The sequence below is a fragment of the Pteropus vampyrus genome, unplaced genomic scaffold (genome assembly GCF_000151845.1).
Source record: "Pteropus vampyrus isolate Shadow unplaced genomic scaffold, Pvam_2.0 Scaffold144, whole genome shotgun sequence".
Classification (NCBI taxonomy): domain Eukaryota; kingdom Metazoa; phylum Chordata; class Mammalia; order Chiroptera; family Pteropodidae; genus Pteropus; species Pteropus vampyrus.
This window is the reverse complement of record NW_011888925.1, coordinates 3,285,203-3,311,689: the sequence shown is the minus strand read 5'-3', so window position 1 is coordinate 3,311,689 and position 26,487 is coordinate 3,285,203. Positions and strand designations below refer to the sequence as shown.

General features: G+C 51.9%; 2 protein-coding genes and 1 pseudogene across 4 annotated transcripts; 1 reads left to right on the top strand and 2 right to left on the bottom strand.

The window, feature by feature from the left end:
* Positions 1–260: 260 nt before the first annotated feature.
* Positions 261–14,216, bottom strand: SF3B2 (splicing factor 3b subunit 2). 3 transcript variants are annotated; one of them, XM_011368889.2, is made up of 22 exons: positions 14,022–14,216; positions 13,818–13,864; positions 13,432–13,509; positions 12,411–12,659; positions 11,970–12,020; positions 10,953–11,070; positions 10,533–10,633; positions 10,083–10,179; positions 9,813–9,904; positions 9,209–9,424; positions 8,921–9,058; positions 8,652–8,732; positions 8,245–8,472; positions 7,152–7,301; positions 6,391–6,480; positions 6,171–6,278; positions 5,351–5,458; positions 4,923–5,065; positions 4,734–4,835; positions 1,122–1,221; positions 839–1,024; positions 261–496 (listed from the first exon to the last, which is right to left on the bottom strand). In XM_011368889.2, exons 1-22 carry the CDS (start codon positions 14,152–14,154, stop codon positions 425–427), a joined length of 2,688 nt encoding a protein of 895 aa, XP_011367191.1. In that variant the 5' UTR covers positions 14,155–14,216; the 3' UTR covers positions 261–424. The 3 variants fall into 3 exon arrangements, with proteins under 3 accessions (XP_011367191.1, XP_023391535.1, XP_011367190.1); XM_023535767.1 differs by having other exon boundaries at positions 11,970–12,017; positions 13,818–13,867; positions 14,022–14,192; XM_011368888.2 differs by having other exon boundaries at positions 13,818–13,867; positions 14,022–14,191.
* Positions 7,532–7,650, bottom strand: LOC111744998 (annotated as a pseudogene).
* Positions 14,217–16,905: 2,689 nt separating the features above from the next.
* Positions 16,906–23,690, top strand: GAL3ST3 (galactose-3-O-sulfotransferase 3). The gene is made up of 3 exons (XM_011368887.1): positions 16,906–17,107; positions 20,474–20,710; positions 22,520–23,690. The coding sequence occupies exons 2-3, from the start codon at positions 20,586–20,588 to the stop codon at positions 23,688–23,690; spliced, it is 1,296 nt and encodes a 431-aa protein (XP_011367189.1). The 5' UTR covers positions 16,906–17,107; positions 20,474–20,585.
* Positions 23,691–26,487: the final 2,797 nt, after the last annotated feature.

Below are 26,487 nucleotides of genomic sequence, written 5' to 3'. Positions count from 1 at the left end.
GCTGTCTATTTTTAGTCCCCAAGGACAAAGTGGGAAGGTCAAACCCTTCAGGTACTTCTCCCAGAGCCTTCCGACAAAGGTAGGCAGTGGTAAAACAGTTTCTGTAAGGCTGTGGCTTCATCACCAGTCTGTTATCATGATCCAGGTGTGCGTCCCTGCTCACCAGGGCAGCCCAGAAGGTGTAGAAAAAAGCTGTTTTAGTCCTTTTGCAGGAGGGGACTAAAAGGAGACGAAGGATGATCAGGAATATTACATATTCATCTCTTTCCTTGGGAAGCAGCTTTATTTACAAAACAGGTCTAAAATAAGAACATGAAATGACAAGCCCTTGGGAATGTGGGAGAGCTGGCTCTTGGGGACCCATGTGTAAAGCCCAAGCGTCCAGGCAGAGGGCCTAAAGGAAGGCTGGGTGTGTGAGGGGGACCTAAAATTTGAACTCCTTATATTTCTTGCTGCCCCCACGGCTGTCCTGGGGCTGAGCTTTCCGTTTCTTTTGCTGAAGGAGAGAAAGAAAAACAGGTTACGACGGGTTAAAACAACCAAATGATCCCCAAAACGAGGGTGGGCAGCCTGACATGGCCACATACATCTGTGGAAAAAGTGCCGAAACTGGATTCTCAGACTTAGGTGAGTTCCTTCCCCTCTCCGGGCCTCAGTTTCAGCATCCTTAAAGACGGCAGCCCACTTCTAAGATTTCCCACACCGAGGAGGCTCAGGGCAGCAGGCACTAAGTCTTCCCTCGCTTTCACCACTAGAGGACACCACTCTGCTGCAAAAGGAGTCCCAGGTCCCCAGGTCCCTGGCTCCCACCCAGCCTGGTTCTGGTGTGAGCTCCTACCTTCTGTTTGGCAGCATGTTCAGCCACCATGTCACTAAAGTCTTCCTTCTCCACTTGTGCCTGCTGCTCCCGCACATGTTCCTCATACTTCTGGGTCATGGCCATGGGGTCCAGCTCCAACTCTTCAGGTGCCAGGGCCACTTCCACACCTTGCAGCTCGGGCGCCGGGCCCTTCCGGCTCATAACCTAAAAGGATCAGAGCCTTGTCATCTCCAAAGAGAGCCTTAAAAGCCCTAGCTTCCGCCCCCTCGCCAGCCCCTCAAAGTATCCTCCAAGCGCTCACCGTGGACATGTCGTAGATGTGAGTTGAGCCCATTATGGCCCCCCCAACGGTGGCCGTTCTCTTCTCTGGCAACACAGTGAACAGCTGAGGCGTCTCACTTCTGCAAAAAACAAGGGAGTCGAGCCCAAAAGGAACACAGATACCACCTCCACCCAGCTCCCTGGAGAGATTCTAAGACACCCAGGGGGAAAAGTGATGCCCGCGCTGCCTCTGCAGGTCATGGAGGCCCGTGAGACGAGAGAACTGGGTCGGTACCGACTGCAGGGATTACAGCCTGGAAAGATTACAGAGACGGAGTTAAGGAATCCCCTGAAACAAGTTTAAGGGATCAGAGACCAAGATTTTCACCTGCAAAGAAGGGCTAAGGTCAGAGGCTGAAGTTTCCAGAAGACCTCTGGTAGAGAAGCGAGCCAGAGAGAAGAGGCTACAGCAGTTTCTGCCCAAGCTGGGCCTGGAGTTCTAACGTAACAAAATTCAACCTTTCCACCGGTGCGAGAGGCATCCACAGCCAGTCTCGCCACCTCGTCAAGGATTCCACTCAAAACACAAGAGGAAATCTACCAGTATCAGCCCAGACATGGCCTCAGCCCCACCTCTCCCCCTGGAAGAGGTGACAATCTGTTCTCACGGAGCAGCTAGAACAAGCGCATTAAAACAGAATTCAGATCCTGTCCTTCCTTTGCTCAACACTGTGGCTTCTGATCGTCATTAGAATAACATCCAAACTCTACCATGACCTAAAGGGTTTATAATCTGGTCCCTTACCTAATTCCTGCTCACTATACTCAGCCATAGAACCCTGCTTTCTTTTTCTTTCTTGAACATGCAACACTTGAGACTTCTGCTTCCGGAAAGGGAGCACTAGGGATTAGATGTACCCTCCCACCTGAAACAACCTCCCAAAATGGGCAAAATAGATGAAACAGTGGTTTTCAAGTCACTGGACATGGGGCAACAGAGGACAGGGATTCCTGAGACGAGTAACGAATGAGGTGAGTTCTTCAATTGAACAGCCTACTGCACGGGGTCTGCAGACCACAGAACCAGGAGAGACACATGGAGCCCAGAAAACACTATGAGTCGAAGAGATGAAGCTGAAAGTGCAGGGAGACCAAGGCAGCTAGAAGTCACAGGAGAGGGTACTAGAGAAGAGAAAGCAGCCCAGAGATTCGAGAACTCAACACACCTGCGGAGGATCCTCCCTCAAGTCCTCAGGTGAGTACTGCACGTGAGGAAACTACCCAGGCCGGGGCGAGAAACCACCCGAAAAGATCAATGGGGACAGTACCTGCCACTCACTCGAGACTGGGAATAGTGCCCTAGTCCCACTGGCAGACTGAAAAACTTTCTAACAGGGCACCAGCTAGAGCAGGGGTGCCTGTGTGGCCCAACCCCCAGGTCACAGACCAGTACCAGTTGTGGCCTGTTAGGAACCGGGCCACACAGCAGGAGGTGAGCAGTGGGCAAGCAAGCGAAGCTTCATCTGTATTTGCAGCCGCTCCCCAGCGCCAGCATCACCGCCTCAGCTCCATCTCAGATCATCAAGCATTAGATTCTCATAGGAGCACCGGTCCCTGGTGCCAAAAAGGTTAGGGACTGCTGGGATGGAGGACACAGAATGTCTTGTGCCTCCATAGTGGAGAGGTCTGAGCGCTGCTTTGGTCCTGCCTAAGGAAGCTGACAAGCAAGACCTGAAAGAATCAAACTGTTTCCAAGTACCTTAACTGAATCCCGAAACAAAGCTGAAGGAAACTGACTGGAATACAAAAGTATCCTGGACCTAACAAAGTACATTCCACAAGTCTGGCATCTAGTCAAAAATTAACAGGCGTGCAAAGAAGCAGGAAAATACAGTCCTTAATGAGGAAGGCAATCAATTTAAATCAATCCAGAACTGGGACAGGTGTTGGTATTAACAGGCAAGTACACTAAAATGTTATAACTGCATTCCACATGTTCTAAAAAGTTAAATAAAAAACACAGAAGATATGAAAAGACCCAAATCACACTGCTTAGAGATGAAAACTACATTGGATGAGATTAATGTCACGTTATAAATTGTAGAAGCTATATTAGCAAACAGAAACAGAAATTTTCTAAAATGAAATATAAAAAGAGATTTTAAAAATGAACAAAGTATCAGTGAACAGTGGGACAACTTTTAAAAATCTAACAGATATATAATAGGAGTTCTCAATGGAGAAGATAAAGAGAAGGGAACAAAAATATACATATTTGGAGAAATAACTGCCCAAATTTTTCCAAAATTAACAAAAACTATAAATCCAGATTCAAGATGCTTAACAAACTCCAAGCAAAGAAACATGAAGAAAAGTACACCAATACAATGCCCTACACTGCACGGCATAATCGAATTGTTCAAAACTAATAAAATCTTAAAAGCAGCCAGAGAAAAATGACACATATGTACAGAGAAACGAAAGAATGAGGACAGACTTCTTGTCAGAAACAATAAAGACACTAGCAGCATCTTTAAAGTATTTGAAAGAAAAAAAACACTGTCAATCTAGAATCCTGTACCTGACAAAATCTTTCAAAAGTCAGACCAAATGAAGACAATTTTAGAAGGCAGAAGCTGAAAATTCATTACCCACAACAGAAATACCGAAGGAAGACTTTCAGGCAGAAGGAAAGTGATACCAGATAGAAACCTAGATACGCACAAAGAAATGAAGGAACACTGGAAATGGCAATTACGTAGGTTAATATGTGATTCTTATGATTTATAAATAAATTATAAATAAATCTCTCAAAGATAATTGACCATTGCAACAAAACTAATAACCACATAGTGTGGGTTTTATGACATATGTAAAAGTAAAATGTATGACAAGAGTGCAAAAGTTGGAAGGGAAAAATCCAAGTATACTTTGTAAGGTTCTCAATACGATCCGGAAGTGGTATCGCTTAAAGGTAGACTGTGATGAAGACGGATATTCTAAACCCTAAAGCAATCACTAAAATAGTAAAACAAAGACTTAACAGTTAATAAGTCAACAAAGGAGATAAAATGGAATCATAAAAAATGTTCGATTAATCCAAAAAATGAGAAACCAGGAAAAAGGGAACAAAGAACAGAACTGAGATCATTTCCTGAAAAAAGAAGTCAATTGACCAAAAAGACTCAACATCCCACACGTTTGTTATATACCTGATAACAGAGCTTCAAAATGCATGACTGCAAAACCTGTGCCTGTCTCCGGGTCTCTGGACTGCCTGCGCGTACAGCTCCTTCTGCCCCAGATAGTCCTATGCCTGCTCTTTGCTAACACTCAGCTCTCAGCTCTCATACCCGCTCGTCGATGAGCCTCCCTAAGGCCTCCCCACTACCCAAATCCCTCTATGTCCCATTACCCAGCTTTCTTTGCTTCACCGTCCTATCCACATCTGAAATTACCTTGTTCTCTGATGACCTGTTTATCTTGCCTGTTTTTTTCATTGCTGACTCTCCACTAAAGCAGTGCCTGGCACCAAGTTGGTGTTCAATAATTGTTAAACGGGCGGGGGTGAGGGGACAAAAGTCAGCCAGTAACTGAAAGGCGAAAGGAAAGAGAAAGTCCTCTCCTCCCGGCCCTGCCTGGTTCCCCTTACCCATCCATCGCCTCCTCAATCTTCTTCTTCCTCAGCTCGATGAGTTCTGGGGTCTCCATTCCAGCTGGCACTGATGAGAACCCTCCAGGAGTGATGAGGCCACTGTGAAGAAAGGAACAAGCCCTGGAGTAAAGAGAGGGCCCCAAAGACAGAAAGACCACGTCAGAGAGGCAGACTCTGCTTCCTCACCTGTCTGCAGGGGTGATAAAGCCTGTCTCATCTGGCTTGTCTTCATCACTTTCCTCCTCTTCCTCTTCTTCTGAAGACTCTTCATCAGATGGCTCCAGCTCCCCCCAAGGAGTCCGATCGATCTCTTCTTCCTCGGTCTTGGTCTGAAAGAGATCATTCATTCAACAACGGTTTACTAAGTACCGATTATGTATCAAGTTGTTGTAAACGGAAACTGATACTGATAGAAGAAGAGTAAACAGACAATCTCGGCCCACAAGAGCTCATATTTTCGTGGGGGGTTTGCATCACAGCCCAGGAAAATGTATGCCCCTTTTCAGACTTTGAAAATTCACAACACCCAGCTCCCTGATAATGAAACTATAAACCAACTATCTCCAAATTTCACAACCTTACCTAAGACTAAGCTTGCCAGCCATGGCCCATACCTGAAATTCAGCAGCATTGGTTCCAAACACGTCCCCATAGAGTGGTTTTCCAGTCTCATCTACTGGAGGTTTGCCCCAGCCACCGGCATGGTACCCAAAGGAACAGCTCTGCAGGAGAGGGAAAGCAAGTCAGTGCCACTGAGCTCCAAAAGAAACACTGAAGCCTAGGAAAAAAGTCACGCTCCAAAGTATAAAACTAACCCTTGGGAACTCTGGCAGTTATGATTTTCGAGAAGTAAATGCTACAAAGCAAAACTAATAAGCAACAAAAATCCAGAGACAACAGGATGGGGAGATGGGAGGAGAAAGTATGTGAATAACCTCGACCTTCATGGTAGAGTCCAGACTGTCTGAAACTGAAACATGTCCTTTAAAAAACATGACTCACTTCTTACCGACTTTTTCCTAACTTTTAGAAAGCTTCTTCAAGGGACAGAAACTCTGGAGGTTAACAATTCTTTTTCACATCAGTGACTTTAGTCTATTAACTTTTTTTTAATTTAATGCTTTCTGTTTAAAAATAAGAATTTAATGCCATTTCTGACAAAAATTATTTGTCTGTTCATCCGTGTATATACCAGAGAGCTACCTGGAAACACACTCACCGAATGTTAAATCCAGTTATTTCTGAGTGGTGAAATTGTAGGTGATCTTTTACTTGTCAATTCTGATTGACTATTTTATATGAGCATGTCAGGCTTTTTAAAAAGAAAAAATCTGCTACTTTTTTTTTTTTAAAGACACATGCTAGAATGAGAGAAGGAAAAAAAAATCATCCACTGATTAAAAGCAGGAGCAGCTAAGAAAAAACAGTGCTCACCTCGGGGATGGGTGAGTTCAGCCCAGGGATTTTCAAGTTCGGGTACGACGGGGGTGGTCCGTATCGCTGCATGGCAATCAGCCACGGGGGAGGGACCTTGTGGGCATTCTGCAGGAAGGAGAGAACAGGATACCACCTGCCCAGCCCTATCCTTTTGTCTCCCTTCCGCTCCAGTTCCCACCCGCTTCTCTGCTTCCCCAGTCAGGTAACCGGCACTCACTGGTCCTACTGGCATCCCCAAGGAAATCCTTAGCTCATCAGACAGATCTCCTGGCTTCTTCTCCTTCAGTCGTGTCTCAAACTCCTTCCCCTGAGGAGAAAGCAGAGCATGCTGTATTGTGGACACCAGACACATACTGGGAGCTCAATGGCCAGGGGCCATGAGAACAAAGATGAGAAATCCCAATCCGCATCAGATACACAATCCCATTGAGGGGGTTGCCTAGTTCCCACTCGGATTCTCATCTCTTCTTTCCTGGCAAGAGTAGGGAAAGGAATAAAGGCCAGGAAGGAGGAGAAAAGGCAAGACTCCTAGTCCTGTCATTAACCCACCATGAGAACACGGCTAAACTCGGGGAACCTACTTTCTCATCTGCAAAATGAGGGCATTCGACAGGAAGACCATCAAGATCCTTCTACCTCAAAAGTTTCAGGATATCATGGTCATTAACATTTTAAAGATCAGAAAACAAAAAAAAGCTTTCCTTCTACCCCCAGTGTTAAATATTTCCTAAAAGCATCTGCCCCTTGGGCCCCTCTGTCCCTAAACCATGCACTATAAACAACTATCACTTCAAAGACATGGTCTACGCCTCTCCAGAAAACCATCTCATTTGAAGATCTCCCATTCCATCCCATTCAAGGAGTTACTGGCCAACTCTGAGGCCGAGGGGACGGGTCAGCTTCGAAAGCCCTTCCGACCAAGGGTTACACAGCTATGACCAAGGGCCCAGCCTTGCTCCCCGGGCCCCACTCCCAAACCTCATAGTACAGGTCCCCGTGGATGGTCAGCTTTGGCTTGGTCTGCCACTTGAAGAAAGCATCGTGCAGTTTCTGGTAGTCAATGTCAATCTTCCCCATCTTGGGCCGAACCTTCTCTCGCATTTTCGACTTCATAGTCTTCTGTTCCTCCTGTGGACAACGGCAGGAGATGCCCCGCAGAATGATTCAGCGAGGTCAACTCTTAGCAGACCTGGCTCCCCACTCCCAAAAGGGATAAAGTGAACCCACGTTTACTTCATTGCTGAAAGTCACCCAAATCCTTCCTACTCAAACCCCTCAAAATCACGTAACCAATGTTAAACAAAATGTATCATATGAAGTCATCTTCATGTCAGTAAATTTTTATTTTTTATTTTTTATGCCTATAACACCAGGTCTTCCTAGGTGGTCTCCCATCCAAGTACTAACCAGGTTTGACCCTGCTTAGCTTCTGAGATCAGACAAGATTGGGTGCATTCAGGGTGGCATGGCCGTAGACTCGATAAATATTTTTTTAAACCATCTGATCGAGACTGAGCTCGTTAGCTGCCTCTAGAGGAACAGGGAGTCTAGACTCTAACTGGGAGGAGTTTTCATCGTTGTACTTTCGTTCCTCCTGAATTTTTACACACCATGCAAGTATTACCTACTCAAAGTATTTAATTAAATATTTTGAATTTAAGAACACACAACCACCATCAATCACTAGCCACAAAGTGTATCAGGCTCACAATGGGTGCTGAGAACTAAAGACACAGCCAGAAGCCACCTGCAGGCAAAGGGGTCGCCATGTGCAGATCGAAGAGAGCTGGCAAAGTGCAGACAGAGGGGATGAGGAGACAAAGAGACAAGGGGGAAAATGGAGCCACTCAGAACCAGAAGTCTCCGGGTGGGACAGAACTAGCTCTGAACACAGAGGTGAGGACTGTCCTTTCCGCCATGTGTTACATACAGTGCTGACTTCTAAACTGAAGAACAGATAATCAAACGATTAGCAAGTAGCGGGGTTTTGAGAACCAGACCCCAATTTTGCAGCAGGCTGCTCTTAAGGACGTGGCCCCGGGGCCAAGCGGAGCCCCGGCCGGGCCCTCACCTTCTCCTGCAGGGCCTCCCGCATCTCCTGGATGCCTGTGCGTTTGATGAAGTCTGGCAGCTCAAAGGGGGGCTTTTCAATGCCTCGTTTGCCCTGCAGGTACTTGCGCTTAAAACACCAGTGGCGTGGCACGGGCACGGAATTCCGAGTAGCCTTGAGGTGAACCAAAAGCTTGGGGTCCTGTGCTGTCACATCGTGCATCTCCACAACATCGGGACGAGCCACGAGCTAAAAAACAGCAGCATTCCTCGATAAAGCCCAATCTCTCTGGCCTAACCCTTTTTCTTTCTCTTCCTCAAAGGACCCACGCCTAAGCCACCCAGGCCGCCTTCAAAGCTCTCCCCCAAAAGCAAAACCTGCCGCGGGGGGTCAGGAGCCCCAGGCCCGCGGGATCAGCTTGGTCTTACCTGCTTAAGTTCAGCCACAGTGAAGCGATTCATTCGGCGCAACTTCTTCTTAGACAGTTTGGGGGCTTCCGGCTTCTTTTCCTAAAACAAAACAATCACCTTTTTTGAGCAAGCCTCTTAGATGTCCATCAGACTGCCCAGCTGACCCCAAACCTTAAGCCACCAAAGGGATTCTTCTGTGCCACAGTTCACCACAGTCCCTCACTGGATGCCTCTCAGCCGGCCATCCCCAGAGTCCCTGTCTCTCAGCAGGAGAGTGTGCACCTCACCTGTTCATCGTCGCTGCTATCGTCGTCACTGTCCTTGTGCTCCTCCTCAAAGCCCTTCTTCTTGGGGGCCGTAGAGTTCTCCAGCTTGTCGAGTTTCTCCGGCTCCTTCTCTTTCTCCTTCTTCACATCGTCGGTGAGCTGAGGAGGCAGACAACGTGAAAACGCCAGCCCTGAGCCCCGCCCTGGCTCCGGAACCCGGCGCCGACAGATGCCCTCCTTCTCGCATCTCTTCGCGTCCCTGCCCCTCCCCTGCTCAGCTCTGCCCCTTCGGAGGGCTGCTCCTTGTACCTTGAAAGCCTCGAAAATCCTCTTGAAGAAAATGAAGTTGGGCTCATAAATTTCTGGTTCTTCCGTCACATACTCAATTTCAACATCAGCGGCTGGGGAGTCAGAGCCACGGGACCGGGATGACTCTTTCTCTCGGTCCCCAGAGCTCTCAGATGATGCCCCCCGCACCCGCTGGGGCTTTTTCTTCTTCTTTCGGTTCCGACGCTTCCGGTTTTTCTGCCGAAACAAGGAAAACCAATTGTGTCAGAGAACCCAAGCACCACGTCTGCCCCCAGCCCTTAATCTCCCCCAATTTTCCCAAGAGAACAAGAGGCCTTGAAGTCAGACTCCAACGTTCTTCCCCTCTTGTGCTGTGTGTCTCTGGGTAAATTACTATACCTCTCAGAACCTCCATTTTTTTTAGCTGTAAAATGTAGGCATGCGCTGTACTCAGAACTCAAAGGACTTATGGCAAGCGAATGAAAAATGTATGCGAAATGATTAAGGTGGAAACCAGCACAAAATAGCAGCGCCACTTACAAAACGGCAGCACCATTTTAGAAATTATGTTAGTGCCCAGAACACGTCTCCCGCCACCCCGTCCAGACCCAGATCCATCCCATACCTCTTTTTTGGATATGGACACCGTGTCCTCCTCCGTCTCTGACGCTGACTGGCCCAGGGACGAGCGCGCATCTGTTTCCATTTCCTCTTCCTCTGCAAGGGACGAAAGTGGCCATCAGTCTCCTCCAGGGCCACTGCTGGCTACTTGCTCACAAAACGCCCCTTTCCAAAGAGCCAGTTTCTCTCTCACACTCTCCTCAGGAAAGAGATCAAGGAATGCGGACCCTCCAGGTCCTGTCCTTGCGACACTCGGATGCAATGACACACTCACCCTGCTGAGAGTTCATCTCTTCCTGGCGGCTCTCCTTTAGCTGCAGGATCTTTTCCAAAGCCTGGGGGATCTTGGGGCCCACAGAGGGGTCGTCCATCTGCCAGAGACAACCCAGGCAGAGGGGGTAATCTCAGTGCCCCTTGCCCACCGATTTCTGCCTCTTACACTAAAAAGGCTGCTGGACAGATGACGTAAACAGCAGATAGTGGACAACACCAACTGGGCTCAAACATCCCTCCGCATCCCCCTGAGTGAGCCCCAGACCCTGCCCCAGAAATGTCTTCCTGCCCCACCTAAATATGTTTGAACTAAGTACAGCTCCTCCCACCTCCCACCCTCCCCAGCCCTAGAAGTCCTCCCATCTTCTCAAAAAATCTTCTCTGAGAACCCAGAAATGGTCCCATTCTAAACCACACTCTCCTGTCCCTAGAAAGAAATCACCAATCTCACCTCTCTGTTCTCATCTCCAGGAGGTGGTGGGGGACCACGAGGACGGGGAACTGGGGCCCCCATGGGCAAAACAGTGGGAGTGGGGCCCACTGGAGCAGCAACTAAGAGGAGAAAGAAATCTAATGTCAGAGAGATAAAACGCTCATTTTAAAAATTACCTTCCTTGCTAACAGTCGGGGTGACGGTTACTCTTAAGGGAAGGAAGTGGCTCTGAAGGGAGCTGGGAGGGAGCTGGGAGGGAGCTGGGAGGTGCTGGGAACGTTTTGGTTCTTGGTCCAGGTGCTGGCTATATGGGTGTGTTCAGTTTCTGAACTCACTGAACTGCGCATTTATGATACGTGCATCTTTTTAATGTGACATATACTTAAATAAAACTTTCATCACCTTCCTTGCGCTTCCATTCTATTTCTGAGGTCTTACCTCGAGGACCCAGAGGAGTTCGAACACCAATCTGGCCCATGTCTTGTGGGGGTCGGGGGACTGGGGTGCCCATCTTGGCAATTTCCTGCTGCCGTTCTTGCTCCAGTAACACAGCTGCCTGTAAGACGGGAGTGGGGAGACGGCTTGGAAACGCACGGGGCAGGCCCTGGCAAATGCATTCTTTCAGCCAGGAAACAGGCCCAAGGAGAACAATCCGGTATCAGTGGAATTCTGACACCCCCCATGACCCCCACGCTTCCAGACTACTGATCCAAATGGAGGAGCCCTCTCATCACCAAAGAAAACCCATGGAAATAACACCAAGAAAACCCCTAGAAGGATTCTGGCTCTTAGTAGAGAATTTAACATTAGTGAGACACTGACTTCTAAGGAACAGTGAATTCTTCTCTCGTATCTCTACCTCAAGACCTAGCACAATCGGGACAAAGACAGTTAAATATATTTCCATATCGGGCACCGATAATGCTTATTTTCTAATACTCTTAAGTAACTCATTAGGTAACAACAGATACAAACACCTACAGGACTAAATTTCTTAAGTATCGTTTCCTAACTTCTACTACTTTTATTCTAAATCTGAAGCAAATGACTAAATTAGCCCAGAGTTCTCTCCAAAATACCTAAGATAACATCATTTAAGACTAGTAGGAACCCGCAAACTTTTTCTGTGATGGACCAGACGATAAACATTTTAGGCTTTACAGGCCATTGTATGGACTCTGTTATATGTTATTGAGTTGTTGGGGTTTTTTAAACAATCCTTTAAAAATATAAAATCCATTCTTGGCTTTCAGACTGTACAGAAAAACCGGCTACACTCTATACTTAACCAAGCACTCTGCTGCAAGAAAATGAATTATTCGGAAGATACTGGAACTTAGTTGAGGACGAGGTAACTTCCACAGAAAATTTGAATGGTGCACTATGAATGGACACTATGCACTAGAAGTAACAGCTGACAAACTGAAACATGGGGTTGAAGATTAGGGGCATTACCCGCTTCTGCTGCTCCAACAGCTCATGTTCCTTCAGTGAATGATCTCCCTGCTTAAGAAAGAAAACAAACCAATTATATACACGTCTAACCATTTTGCTGTATACCTGAAACTAAAATAATGCTGAATGTTAACTGTAATTAAAATAGAGAGAAAAATAGAAAAAAAGAAAGAGGAAGGGAGGGGGGGGGGGGGTGGGGGGGAGGAAGAGGACATAGAGAAGGGAAGAAAGAAAAAACAAACTCATAACAGCATCAGTACCCCACAGCCCAGTCTGCCAGAACTCTGCTTCTTGGGGTCCTCTTCCGGCACTGGGCCTAAGTTGTAGTCTTTGGTCCAAAGCTTCCCAAAAGGCGTGGCCCCAGAATCCAGCTCTCTTTGAGACTCCACTCCCCCTTCAGGTCCCCGGTAAGACCCAGGCCCCAGCTGCCAGTTGCCCTACCTGCTTGGCACGCTCCTCTTGCTGCATTAACAACGCTGCCTGCTGCTGTGCCAACTTCAGCCGCTCCTCCTCTGACAGCGCCACAGGCTCACCCACCCGGAGAGGAGGCGGGGGCCCCAAGTTTGGTGGGCGTGGTCCAACTGCCATAGGAAAGCCAAGGCCAAGGCCTGGTGGAGGTGGTGGAGGTGGTGGAGGAGGTTGCAGGGGTGGGAGTCCCATAGGTGGTGGTGGCATGGGAATGCCAGATAGCTATGGAAAAAAGTATGATCATGAACCAGGAAACATTTATCTACTGCAGATATTCGCTGGGCATCTATACGAGCCAGGTGCTGGGATTCAGTCAAACGACACAGAGTTCTTGCATTCAAAAGAATACTCTGCAGCAACATCAAGAAAGGATGTTAACTTTGGGGCATCCAGCAATGAAAACTATCAACTCTCTCCCCCCAATATATCATGAACACAGATTTTGCATACAATTTCAGGAGATCCAGGGACACCCCTAAAGGCCATCTAGGACCTTCTTATCCCACACACAGAGGTCAATGAACTCCAGATCAGAGTACTGCTCTAAAGAAAAGATTAAATCCTAAATCAGAAAAGACAAGGAAGTTGAGAGGACTTAAACATTAGAAGCCAGTGTCCCCCCAATGACTAACTAAATGTAGACAGTATGAAATCAAATCAAGGGGCCGCAATGCCTCAATGAATAACACAGAAACTGTGCCCTGGGAGGACAAAGAAGAGGGTGATTACTTCCAGCTGGGAGGTGGCGGCTTGAGGGAGGGAGGATCAAATCAGGCTTCCAGGTACTTAAGCTGAAATCTTAAACAACAGAATTTGAAGGAGACACGAGGGAAGGACACAAAGATCAGAACCAAAGGAGGACTGAAGAGCTGCCAGTTCTGTCACTGCAGGACCTCCCTGCCCAATTTGCTAGTTGCATCCCCAATAGACCGTATGTGAGAAGAGGGGCCACCCTGAGCAGAAGGGATCTTATAAAGTAGAACAATCTCCTTACCTGTGCTGACATGGGAGGAGGGGCAGCTTTGTCCCCATCTTCACCTCTCAGAACGGGCCGATTCAGTACGATGCCGGTCTGCAAAAATGAAAGGACTTTAGGTCAGTCCAAGAAAAGCTAAACGACGTTCGCTTGCATTCATTCAACAAAATTTACGCAGTGCCGATCCATCAAAGATCAAGCTAGGCACTGGGGGAGGGCCAATGTGCACAGCAGCCATTACAACAGCGCAGACAAAGGCAAGGACAAAAGGAGCAAGCCGCAACTGCTGTGTTGAGATACAAAAAGAACGAAGGCCGTGTCGTGAGGGGTCATGAAAGCTTCCTCCAGAGGCCCTGGCTATCCTGAAGCTCGGCCTATCCTGACATCCCGCCAACACCACTTACCTGGCGGGTGTAGGTCTGCAGACGTTCCACCAGCTCCTCGCGACTCCCTGCTGGGCAAAGCACAAGACCAAAGCCGTATGTTAGGCCGAGCAGGCCAGCGGCCCAAGTCTCGCCCCAGCGGCCCGCCCCCGGGTCTCCGGGGTAACCAGGCTCGGCTTCCCCGCAGGCCTGCGCTGCCGGCTATCGACCTCCCATGCTCCTCACCCTGGATCGGAGCTCCGATCTCTGCCAATTTTGCCTGAAGCTCCTGGGCAGCCCAGGCGCCATAGTGCCCAGGAGGTGGCGGCGGCGGCAGCTGCAACTCTCCTTTGGGAGGTTCGGGATGCTCCGTCGCCATCTTAGCCGCAGAGAGGCGCGCGACCAACCCGGAAGCTCGGCCCAGACTCGGGACCCACTTCCGGGAACTTCCGGCAGAGCCGTACCGCCAGTCCCCTCTGGGGTTGGCAAGCTGTTCGGATAAAGACCCACCCCCTACCGTTCTCCAATGGTTTCTTGGTGGCCTGGCAGCAAAGCCTTCTGGGAGTTGTAGTACGCAGGTCACGGTCTCCGTGGGTCCAATGCCCGGAGGACTGTGCCCGGACACTGCAGAGTGAACACTGGGGCTGGAGCGGGGGCGGGACTGCGGGGCAAGCTGGTCTCGCCTGGAGGGCGTGCTGTCTGCGTGTGAACAGCCGGACCGCAGACCGCGGAACCTTCCGGCCCGACTCCCTGACCAGGCGTGAGAGGCCCGGACGCTTACGTTCCCAAGGAGTCCCGAAGGACTCGTTCCCCGGCGGCCGCACGTTGCGGGCGCCAAGCGGGAAGTTGCAGCCGATGCTTATGATAAAACAGTATCTGATTGCCTGCCTGCCCCGGCCCAGGCGTAGATGAATGCACTGAATGGGGATCAGAGCCGGGAGAGAAGCGGACCCGCGGAGGCTGAGCTCCAGCAGCCGACCTGGGGGAAGGGCTGCACTAAAGCCCCTTTTTCCACTTTCGAGGCTGGCTCAAATGTCTCCACTAAGCTTTCTCCCGTTTCCTTTCCTTCCTTGGAGCTCCCATAACACGTTCAAAACTCCACCATTTGTTTTGAAGTCTGTCTTGCCCCTTCTCCCAACTCTCAAACCCAAACTAAGAACGGGAGCAGGAACCTAGCGTTTAAGAGCTCAATAAATAATGGGGCGCGGGGGGGGGGGCGGGAAATGGAACAGTCCTTGCAGCGACAAGATTTGTGTCTTTTTTAGTCTCCAAAATAAACTCAGGATCTTTTCTTCCCTCATCCCCACCAGCCTACTGGTGCTGACCATGCCTCGTGTCCCTCTACCCCAACCAGTGTGGCCTGTGCACTTGACGGAGAAATGGGCAACTTCCACCTCTCCTTGTCCTGATTGGTCAATTCATTCTCTCCCTCCACCTCAGCCACTAGCTCTGAGGTCTCTCTCCCATTCTAGCTCTGTTCTGGAGAGGCTCGTTGCCTGTGCAAGTGTGTGTGTGTTGCTTGAGAGAGCCAGGAAACTCAAGTGAAATGGTCTCATTTCCCCCACACACTCGCAGCCTTCCCAGCTCGCTAGCATGCTCCATTTCACTGGCTGCCTCCAACAGAGAAATGGCTGGGAGCAGTGAAAAAAGAATGGGGTGCCAGGTCCAGGGAAGGTGAGGTTTAGAAAAGACAGGAAAGGACTGGGCCAGGAGGGTTGCTCACATCCTAACCCTGGCTAGGAAATCTCTTCACTCCTGCCCAAACCTCGACGCTTCTCCTGTCGCTACCACCATCCCAGTCTCCTGACACTCCCAGGAAAGCCAAACCCAGAAAGGACATAAGAAAGAACAGAAGTGCCCTCCTCTCCAGCTTGTCTGCTCACTCAAGCAAAACCATTCCCGACACAAAGTGTCTTTCTGCTCCCCAACTGGAGTGATGGCAGGTCATGTAAGGCTGGAGGCCCCAAGGCAGGCGCATGTGCTGGGCAAGGGGATGGGCATCTCTGAAGCAGGATAAACTAAGGGCTGATGGGTGAGGCGCTAGTACAGCTTAGGCCAGAAAGGGACAGGACAAGTGGGGCCCCGTTTTATCCTAATGGCCCTGGGACCTGAGCAGGGTAGGACCCCTACCGTGCACATAGGAAGACAGGGGCAGAGAGAAGCCGACAAGTCCAAGGAGCCAAAAACTAGGACGAGCAGTTCTCCTGACTCTGAACATCCTCATCAGCAAGGACTCTCCTCCTTAGCAAGGACTCTCGTACAACACCTACCTGTGTGGGTCTAGAATGGAAGCCAGTCCCTTCCGGCCCCAGCTCTGGGTGGCTGCCCCAGCTCCAGGATCCTTGCCATACCAGGTCAAGAGGGCAGGAGAAAGCAGGGGTCCATGAGAACCAAAGTATGAAATGTGGGGCTCTTGGTGTCTGGCTCCCAGGTAGTAGGAGCTAAGGACTAAGAAGGTGGTAAAAAAAATTCAAGACCACCCCCCACGCACAGGGGCTCCCACAGCCTCCGCACGTGTCATCTCTGCGGTCTCAGAACAGCTCCCCATCTGACAGCTGGAGGCACCATGGCCCAGGCCGAGTGCCTAGGCAGGGGTCCCCGGCCCACAAAGGCTCTGGTCAGGAGTGGGTCTGGGGTCCCAGTGGAGAGTGGGAGTGTGTCAAAAGCAAAGGGCTGCCTCAGAAGCTAGAAGGGAAGAGCTGGCCAGGGCTGTGACAGTAGATGGGACCAGATCCAGAGCTGTCCTCTGCGGGAGGTAGAAAGAGGAGGAGAAGAGGGGGAGAGCAGGTGGGTGCTTATAAATGTACCTGTGTCTCCAACTCCCCCAGGACCCACCCGCCCAAGGATGACCAGTGGGGCCCAGCAACGCAGGAGTATTCAGATGCCTTCCAGACCTCAGTTTCCCTTTCTGCACAGTGAGAGCAAGGAACTGGCCACATTGGTGTCCAGAACCAGCAAGGTTGCCAGTGGAAGATGCCGCCACGAAGACGAAGACGCCACAGGGAGACCGCTCATCTGCAGCCTGTGAGTCAGTGCACCCCCTCCCCTTCCCGCTCCCCCTTCCCCTCCCCCTCCCCTGCGCAGCCGCTGGGCCCCCGCTCCTGCCCCGCCTCCGGTGTGCGATGGGGGGCGGGCAGCGGGCAGAGCTGAGAGGAGCAAAGCGGAGCGGACGCTGCCACCTGATCCCATCCAGGCACAGAGAAGCGCAGAGAGGCGAGCGACGGGCACTTGTGCCCAGGGCCCCGGCGCCCTCGGACCCGCAGAGGGTTTCAGGACAAGGGTTGGGAGGTAGCAGCGACCACCCGCCACCGGGTCGGAGGCAGAGCCCACGAGTGAGTACTGCAGTGGCCGACCTGGGGCTGGAGGGCGGGGTGGACCAGACGGGATCGGGATCGGGGAAGAGGGGTGGTCAAGAGTGTGTGGGGGCCCACTGCCTGGAGAGCATGAGGAGAAAGGCATTTCTGCCCCCCGGGGAGTGGGAGGACAAGGTGAGAGGGAGAATCTGGCCTATCCCCTGTGGTGACCGGATCCGGGGACAGATCCTTGGGGGAGGTTGGGAATGGGGTGGGGGGGAGGTAGGCAGTGATGGAGAAAGGAGGATGAGGGGAATTCAGAGGCAGGGATGACTGTGGGAGTGGATGACAGTGAAAGGGGGCTGGGGGGGGGGACCTGGCACAGGCTGGGGGGCAGGGGGAGAAGGAAAAGCGGGAGGTGGAAAGATATTTGATCTCCTGGGACACAGGCCTTTAGCCCCTGGCCCTTTCCTCTCTGGTGCCCTGGGCAGTTTCCCTACTCACTGGGCAGTGCCATCCTCAAGTAAGGATGGAGTCTCCAGGTCAGCCACCAGACAGGTCCAGATGGCCCAGGCCAGGGCCCCCTCCTCCTCTAGATGTACCAGTATCAGCCCCAGAGCTTGGAGGGGAGCGAGAAAAAAGCTCATTTGGGAGTGGGTGGGCGTCCAGGCCAGTTTTCAAAGCTCTGGCTAGCTGTACCATTTCTTCTTTGGTTCCCTGGAGAAAGAAAAGCAATTTGCAAAACCGGGCAGCAGCCTGAAGTAGATTGTTCTGACTAAAATTAGCCCTGATATTCTGATGAGGCTGGGCACACTGACCTGTCTGGGACAGCTCAGAGAAACCCCCTCTCCGTGGAGAAGACACAGGGGAGGCACGGTGTAGTTTGAAGCACATGAGGGACAGGAGCCAGTGTCTGGCCCCAGCAGACTGCCACCCACTCCACACCAGCCTGGAGATTACAGAGGGAAACCCAGCCCCAGGCAGCCTTTCCTGGGTGCCCGTGCCCTGACGCTGGCTCCAGAAGAGGCACCGACGAGTGAACTTGCCAAGGGAGGGGGAGGCCCGCCTCCAGTGCCTGAGAAGCACCCTCTCTCGCGACCTGGAATGTCAAGTCTGGCCGAGTGCCCACCCAGAGGAGACGGGGTTGCTGATCTCAAATACCTGAAGGTCTGTCATGGAGAAAAATGGTCCGTGTGCTCTTGGAGGGCACTGCTAACAACCATGCAGAGCGGAAGACACGTGGGGACAAGCTGAGGATCCTGGCTGTCCCAGAAAGAACTACCGAACAGCCAAGGCTGCTCAGCGGTGGACCGAGCTGCATCTGAAGGTGATGAGCATCCCGTCACTGGCAGTGGGAAGGAGAAGCTGGTGCCCAGGGAATTGCTGTACTGATGATGCCCCGTTCCAAGCAAGCTTCGGACTGGGGTGTGGCTGGCTGGCTCCCCAGGACTAAGGGGAATGGGGTGCAGGGGACCACCAAACACCCATCGCTCTTCTCTGTGTGGCCTGGTTGAAGCATCTCCCAGGGAAAATCCCACTATAGCTCCCTCCAGGCTTGATCTCTTTGGCTAACCCAGAGTCCTCTGAAAAATAGGGTGGTTTCAGCAAGTTTAGCAAAGGTGGGAATAGGCTGCCCTCCCCCCACTTTGTCCTTCTGGGAAACTCCTATCTGGTCACCAAGTCCTCTAGTCAGGATAAGTGACAAAGGGAAGAAGACCTGCATCTGGGAAGGCTGCTACCCCACCCAGGCAGAGTAGGCCTCTGCCCCAGCAATCTTTGAAAAGACAGGGGAGGGGGTGGGGGACTTGGACTTTCTCTGCTGTGCCCTTGGCTGTCCTCTGCGGCTGGACCCTTCACCCGCCTTGGCTCCAGGTGGATTAAGTCTGTCTGCAAGCTGGTGGAGGAAACAAGGTGATGGGGCCTGGAGAGGAGGGAAAAGTATAACCTGGGATATCTCTCCACTGGAACAGGTTTCAATGTAATCCAGGATTAATTAGGGTTGGGGTGAGGGGTGGAGAAAAGGGACAGGGAGCCAAGCCCAGGGCCCCAAGGGAAGGTGGTGGTCCAAAGAGTTTTCACATTACCTCACCTCTCCTGGGACCCAGGTGTCCTAGTTCCACAAGCATGCACGTGACCATAAGGTTCCAGGTTCCTCCTCCCCTTTGGATAGGGCTGTATGTGAAGCAGAAGCTGAACCAGAACCTGGAGACTGAGGCCCATGGGGCAGAGACCCCCACCGCAGCTGGGGGGACAGGCATTGCTGTTGAAGCTGACTTTCCACTGGCGCTGCCAAGGGCTGGGTTACCCTTGAGCCAAGGCTTTCACGTAGGGACAGGTGACTGGCTGGAAACTAGGCCCTTCGGCCTCTCGCTCCTGCCACTCACCTGGGGTGGAGGCCCACCTTCTCCAAATTCTCAGCAGGGCAATGAGCGGGAGCCTCTCTGCATCCTCCACGCCCCTGCCCTCCTCCCAGGCTGCCATCCCACTGCCCCGGCCAGACACCTCTCACCACGGACAGCTGATGGGGTGGCTAGCGTTTCAGGTGTCTGGGGATGGAATCCAGGTCGGGTTCCAAGACTACTAGTCCTTCCTTTCTTTCCCTCATGGATTTATTGGTCTCGGGCCTTCGGGCAGGAGCCCAGCTAGGAGGGCTCGAGACTCGGCAGCATGCGAAAGTGCCGGGGTCCAGGGCAGGTTGGGGAAATCAGTTTTCCGGAAGCAGCATGCGTCCAGGGGCGTGGGCTCTGGAGCCAGAGCAGCTCTGAAGCCAGATTCTGCTAACACCAGCTGTGTGGCCACAGGCAGGCATCATCTCTTACAGCCTCAGTTTCCTTGTCTGTGAAGTGGGAATAATACCTATGTTAGGGCTGAGGCGAGGACTAAATAGGATTAAGTCTGTAGTGGTATAGTACATAATAGTAGGCCTGCAGTATGGACCCTTCCCTACGTCAGACACTTAAGAAGTGAAGGCTTGGTCAGTGTTTCTGCAGAGCTTGGTTTCTAGGGGGGCCAACTCTTGGCTGATGCCACCAGGCAAGGAGTCCTGGAGGAGGGGAAACCTTGAATCGAGACTTCTGTGCTCCGAGCCAAGCCTTGGTGCTCAGGTAAGTCTGCTGCATACGCAGATACAAACGACTGCGAGGCAAAGACGAATCAGGGGCAGCAAAGAAGCAGAGACAGGGCTCAAGGGAGGGAGTGGCTACAGCCTGAGCCTGTAATTCCACCCAAGACTAAGTTATCTGGAGCAGTGCGGAGATAGGGTCTTGGTGACGGGGAGGCAGGAATCTGATCTTCCCTGGCCTCTCTGCTCACCCCACTCTCTGGAGCGCTCCTTTGCAGTAGTCGGCTGGGGCTCGGAGCCCATCTCTGCCCACTACAAACCTGTTTGCCTCCTTCTCCTGCCAGGCCTCTCCAGAACACTGGCCCTGCTACCAGAGCCTCAGGAGCCCCCATGAGTGCCGGCGAAGGGAGTCCTGGATAGCGAGACCCTGGCTGGTCCAGGGGTGGGTACCCCATCATGCCACTCATCCTCCAGCGCCTGCAGCAGGCCACCAAGATGATGAGCCGCAGGAAAATCCTGCTGCTGGTGCTAGGGTGCAGCACTCTGAGCCTCTTCATCCACCAGGGGGCACAGCTCAGCTGGTAAGGGGTGGGGGCCTGGGCGAGGGGGTGGGCCCAGGCAGTTGCAGTCCTCCGGCGGCCAGGTGCCTGGTGAGCACCGGAACGGGGAGTGCTGCTTCCCATTCCTTGCACCTGCCAGAAGAGTCCGGCCTTGCTGCGCTTTTGCTCCTACTCTCTATCCTGAAAGTGCTTTCCATACATTCTCTCCAGCTCCACACAACCTCCCTGAGCAGAGACTGATCTTCATTGAAAGGGCTGAATGACGTTCAAAGTCATAGTGACTAAGCTGGGAGTCTACTCCAGCCCAAGTCCTTCCCACGGCATCACACTCAGGCCATCTTCCCAAAGGACTGCAAAGGATTTCTGTTGTGCTGGGCAAGTCCTCTCACTTCTCTGAGGCCCCGTTATCTTATCCATAAAATGGGAATGACAGTATGTATGGCTCAGTTTGTCTCTCTGACACAGGATACCATGTGACGACTAATAGGAGCCCTGACCCTACTCCCGTCTCCCATGTGAACCCCACAAATCCCTGCAACCCTCAAGGACTCAACTTCCCCAGTTTCTCCACGGTCTGTCCAATAGAATGTGTGAATGAGCCCAGTGCCCGCTGCTGGATGATTCGCTGGTCTTTAGAAGGTGCTTGTGTAGACATGGCCCTGAGCCCAGGTCAGCCGCAGATAGAAACCTAAATGACATTCTCAAAGCTGCTCAAAGCTGTCCTCAGTACATTATGCTCAGGATGGTAGAAAAGAAACAGGAGAGTGACTCAAAGTCTTAAGGGAGCTTACAGTTCACCCATAATCCCAAACACCTTTGTTTCAGGAATGAGGAAACAGAAACGAAAGCTTCATGAAGACTAGGATTGTGATCTGTTTTTTATACTATCATATTTCTTTGAGCCTAGAACAGTAGCTGGCACACAGTAGATGCTCAAAAAATATTGAATGAATGAATGTAGCTCCAGAGGCCTTAAGAACATATGACAAATATGCTGCCTCAAAGCCCATACCACTCATCTACAAGGTGAGGAGCCAGTGAAAATGAAAAAGACAGAAAGCAAAAGAATTTGGTGACTTCATCTGAGTTGCCAGACTTATGTAAATGATTTTTCTCCTCCTGGTCTTCAGTTTCTACGTCTGTAGAGTAGAATTCTTGAAGGATCTCCAAGGGCCTTTGTCCCTCTATTAGTTATCTAGTTCTGTGTAACCCAATTATGTCAAAACTTAGCAGCTGAGCACATCGAACATTTATTATCTCACTTCTGTGGGTCGGGAATCCAGGTGGGGCTTAGCTGGGTACCTCTGGCTCAGGGTATCTCATGGTGCCGCTGTCTCATCTGAAGGCTTGACTGGGCTCCCTTTCAGGCTCACTCATGTGGGTTTTGGCCGACTTCGAGCAGGCTGATGGTCTGAAGACCCAGTCCCTTGGGAGCTGTTGCCACGTGGAACTTCCCCATAGGGCTGCTCACAGTATGGCAGCTTGCTTCCCCCCTGCATGAGTTTTACTAGAGAGAGACACCAAGATAGAAGCCATAGTCTTTTTTATAATGTAATCTCACAAGTGACATCCATCGTCTCCGCCCTATTCTATTCCTCAGAGGCATCAGTAAGACCCGCTCATACTCAAGGGGAGGTAAATACACAAGAGCATGAATACAGGAGCCCTGCAGGGATCACAGGTGTCATCTTAGAGGCCGCCTACCATACCCCTCAACTGCTCTGTGGGTAAAGCCCAAGATGAGCCGCTCCGTGGCCCATCCCACCGTCCTTGGGAAGGGGCAGAGGTCAAGCCACACACCTCTCACACTCTCCTCCCTGGACCCGTCAGGTACCCCAGGCTGTTCCCCCTGAGCTGCCCACCTCTGCAGGACTCGCCGCCGCGACCCAAGCACATGACCGTGGCCTTTCTAAAGACGCACAAGACTGCGGGCACGACGGTGCAGAACATCCTGTTCCGCTTCGCCGAGCGCCACAACCTGACCGTGGCCCTGCCGCACCCGAGCTGCGAACACCAATTCTGCTACCCTCGCAACTTCTCCACGCACTTCGTGCACCCGGCCACGCGCCCGCCGCACGTGCTGGCCAGCCACCTGCGCTTCGACCGCGTGGAGCTCGAGCGCCTCATGCCGCCTGGCACCGTCTATGTCACCATCCTGCGGGAGCCGGCGGCCATGTTCGAGTCGCTCTTCAGCTACTACAACCAGTACTGCCCGGCCTTCCGGCGCGTGCCCAACGCGTCGCTCGAGGCCTTCCTGCGCTCGCCCGAGGCCTACTACCGCGCGGGCGAGCACTTCGCCATGTTCGCTCACAACACGCTGGCCTACGACCTGGGCGGCGACAACGAGCGCAGCCCGCGTGATGACGACGCCTACCTGGCGGGCCTCATCCGCCAGGTGGAGGAGGTCTTCTCGCTGGTCATGATCGCCGAGTACTTCGACGAGTCGCTCGTGCTGCTGCGGCGCCTGCTGGCCTGGGACCTGGACGACGTGCTCTACGCCAAGCTCAACGCGCGCGCTGCCAGCTCGCGCCTGGCCGCCATCCCCGCGGCGCTGGCACGGGCCGCGCGCGCCTGGAACGCGCTCGACGCCGGCCTCTACGACCACTTCAACGCCACCTTCTGGCGCCGCGTGGCGCGCGCCGGCCGCGCCTGCGTGGAGCGCGAGGCGCGCGAGCTGCGCGAGGCCCGCGAGCGCCTGCTGCGCCGCTGCTTCGGCGACGAGCCGGTGCTGCGACCCGCTGCTCAGATCCGCACCAAGCAGCTGCAGCCGTGGCAGCCCAGCCGCAAGGTGGACATCATGGGCTACGACCTGCCCAGCGGCGGCGCCGGCCCGGCCACCGAGGCCTGCCTCAAGCTGGCCATGCCCGAGGTGCAGTACTCGAACTACCTGCTGCGCAAGCAGAAGCGCCGGGGTGGCGTGCGGGCCCGGCCCGAGCCCGTCGTGGACAATCCCCCGCCTCGGCCCATCCGGGTGCTGCCCCGCGGCCCCCAGGGCCACTGATTTTTCCGAGTCTGGCCTGAGGCTGCCCCCAGGTCCCACCTAATCAGTGCCCCTTCTTCCAAGGGGCTCGAGCCCCGCACAGTACTTGGGGGTGTGTCTCCCTGTCTGAGCCCGCCTCCCTAGGGTAGGCAGAACCCCGCCTTCCGGGAGGGTGCTAATAGGCCCGATCGAGCCCCCCTCTCCTCCTTCCTAACTGGTTGGTGACTGACAAGAGGTCCGAGTCCCGTCCAGAACAGTCCAGGCTGCATACTTCTGGGGTTTGAGCTCCCTACCTGTCTTTTCCAAGTGGATGAGCCCGGGGAAAGGCCGCTCTCTGCCTGCCAGCGTCCCGGGACTCCCGCTCTTCCTCCCAGGGGTCAGAGGTCCCTACACCGTCTGTCTTCCAGGTTCTACTCTCGCCACACACCTAAGCTGCTCCCAGACTCCCAGAACCAAGAGTTCTTGGTTTGGGCATTTTGTTTGTTTGATTTCTTTCTTTTTTTAATAAAATATATTTAAAATGTGTACGTCAGTCATTGAAAGCCAGATTCCCCGTGTTTGCGGATGAGACAGATGCCCAAGAATAGTTGTGGTTGTTACCCTGAGGCTGGGGACCCAGCCTCAATCAAGCTCCTCCACTGCCCTTCCCAGAGAGGCTCACAACTCCCATCTACCCCTTAATTGACTGGACCTGGACCACCTCAGCCCCTCATACTCCCTTGAGAAAATCTCAGTCATTCCTTTTCATTCAATTCAGTAACATTTATTGAGCATCACCTCTGTAACTTGAGGACACGGGTGAACAAGACAGGCCCTTTTCCTGGAGCTCCTGGGGAGACATTGAAACTGGAGCGGATCTGTAAACAAAGCAAGGACCGCGGGGGGTTAGAGCACAGCAGCAGCTCCTTGTGCAGAGCGAGGAAGGAAGATCATTCCAAGTGAGGAGGTGCTAAACTCAGAATTTTACCTCCTGCTTTTGAAGTTATGACTTCACGGGCCTGCCTTCCCCACAAGGAGGAGACGACCCTGACTCAAATGAGTAAGTACCATTCCTTGTCCCTAGTGTCCTTTCACACAGCGAGAAGCATAGCACTTCCAAATAAAACCCCCCTTAAGTCTAGCAGAGAATCGGGACTTTTTCTGTTACTTTCTTTTCTACTTTACAATGTAGAGCTACACTGACGTATCTGGATGAGTAATAAAAGTAATAGCTAACATGGTCTGTGTGCCAGCCACCGTGGAAGGGCTTTATATATAGTAACTTATGAGCTAGGTACCATTTTATGGGTGAGGGAACTGAAACTTGGAGCGGTTAAGTGACACTCAGGGTCACACAGCTAGAAAGTGGCCACTAAGATTTGATCCCGGACAGGGCAGCTTCAGAGTCTGTGCTCCTAAGTGCCATCGCAGTGCCCTATGAGTAAGAAGTTCACGTGCCCCAGGCTAGGCTGACCCTCAGGATCTTCTCCCAAAAGAATAGCAAGTGAAGAAACCAAGACATTGCTATCAGCTCGTCTTTATTTTGTTTTTCAGAGAGACAATCGACCTGTTTGGGCAATGGAGATTGCAATGGCTGATTGACAGCTTGTATGACACTCCCTGGGCATGAAAAGGGCTGTTTTTATAACACCCCACTTTTTACTAGTAGAACTCTGGAAAGGCAAAAAAAAAAAAAAAAAGGCAATAATTAGAAACATGCCAAGGCATAATTAAGTTTCTGGCATTAAATACCAGTAAAGAATTGTACTGGACTCTAAGTCATCCACCCAAAGACAAGCATGTTGTGGGCCCTAGGCCAGGAACATGTCTGTTAGCCACTGTACCCCCTCTCCCTCTCTCTAGCCTTACCTAACCTCTGATTATATCTTTGCCAGAAGCATCCTTCGCCTCGCTCTGGGTCCTCTTGCAAAACTTAGACCTTCCTTTAAGATTAGCCTTGACAGGCCTCTTCTGCCTTCCCTAACCCTCGGCGGGTGGAGAACCCATAAACCTTGCCCTGTTTCGGCAAAGAGCACACCTCTGGACTCAAAAAATCTGGATTTGGGCACTAACTGGGAACATCAAACCCTGGGAGATGGTGTCTCTGTTTGATGTAGGAGCAAGGGCAGACCCTAAGTAGACACCAAAAAAAAATATTAGCCATTAATAGCTGAATAGGGGGCCTCTGGGACACCTTAGTCTAAACATCTTCAGTCACAACCCAGGGGAACAGACAGCAGCCCCTGGCATCCCAAAGCCCTGCAAGGAGGCTCCTATCAACACACATGCGGTGCTGCCCACTCTGTGCCCACTTTACATGTTTCCAGAGCTTTGGCAGTGGGCGAAAAGTGGTCTCTGCCTCGAGGAGCTCACACTACAACTGTGTAAGTAGCACCTGAGTAACAACGACCTGATGGAGACGATTACCTCCATAGTGCTTTGGAGTTCACCCCCGGGCTCTGCTACCTACTGGTTACATGACCTTGGTCTTAGCCTTTGCTTTCCTTACCTTCTAAATGAATAGTTTTCCTCCTGGGCTTTGCAAACAATATTTGACATAAGGTACCTAGAGCCGTGCCTGGTACATGGAAATGTTCCCAAAGTGGCAGCTCTGGGGTTGCGTGGGCTCCTCCAGGACTGACGTCCTGCACGTTGTAGATGTCATGGGTTGGCACACCGATTCTAAGAGTTTTCCAGCAGATGAAATAAAGCATTTGGAGGGAAGGGTGCCTTTTTCTACTTTGTCCAAAGGCGCTGTACGGGCGAGCAACAGCCTTCGTAGTTCTGATTATCGAAGGATGTGCAAAGTGTGTGGGGAGCAAAGAGGAGAGGACAGGAG

Excerpts from the sequence above, each read along its gene's own strand:
- SF3B2 (XM_011368888.2), bottom strand. The coding sequence starts at position 14,154 with ATGGCGACGGAGCATCCCGAACCTCCCAAAGGAGAGTTGCAGCTGCCG. Across the intron at positions 6,481-7,151 it reads ACGGGGACCTGTACTATGAG|GGGAAGGAGTTTGAGACACG; the intron begins GTTTGGGAGTGG and ends CTTTCTCCTCAG. Across the intron at positions 4,836-4,922 it reads TTTATCACCCCTGCAGACAG|TGGCCTCATCACTCCTGGAG; the intron begins GTGAGGAAGCAG and ends CTTTCTTCACAG.
- GAL3ST3 (XM_011368887.1), top strand. The coding sequence starts at position 20,586 with ATGCCACTCATCCTCCAGCGCCTGCAGCAGGCCACCAAGATGATGAGC. Across the intron at positions 20,711-22,519 it reads CAGGGGGCACAGCTCAGCTG|GTACCCCAGGCTGTTCCCCC; the intron begins GTAAGGGGTGGG and ends TGGACCCGTCAG.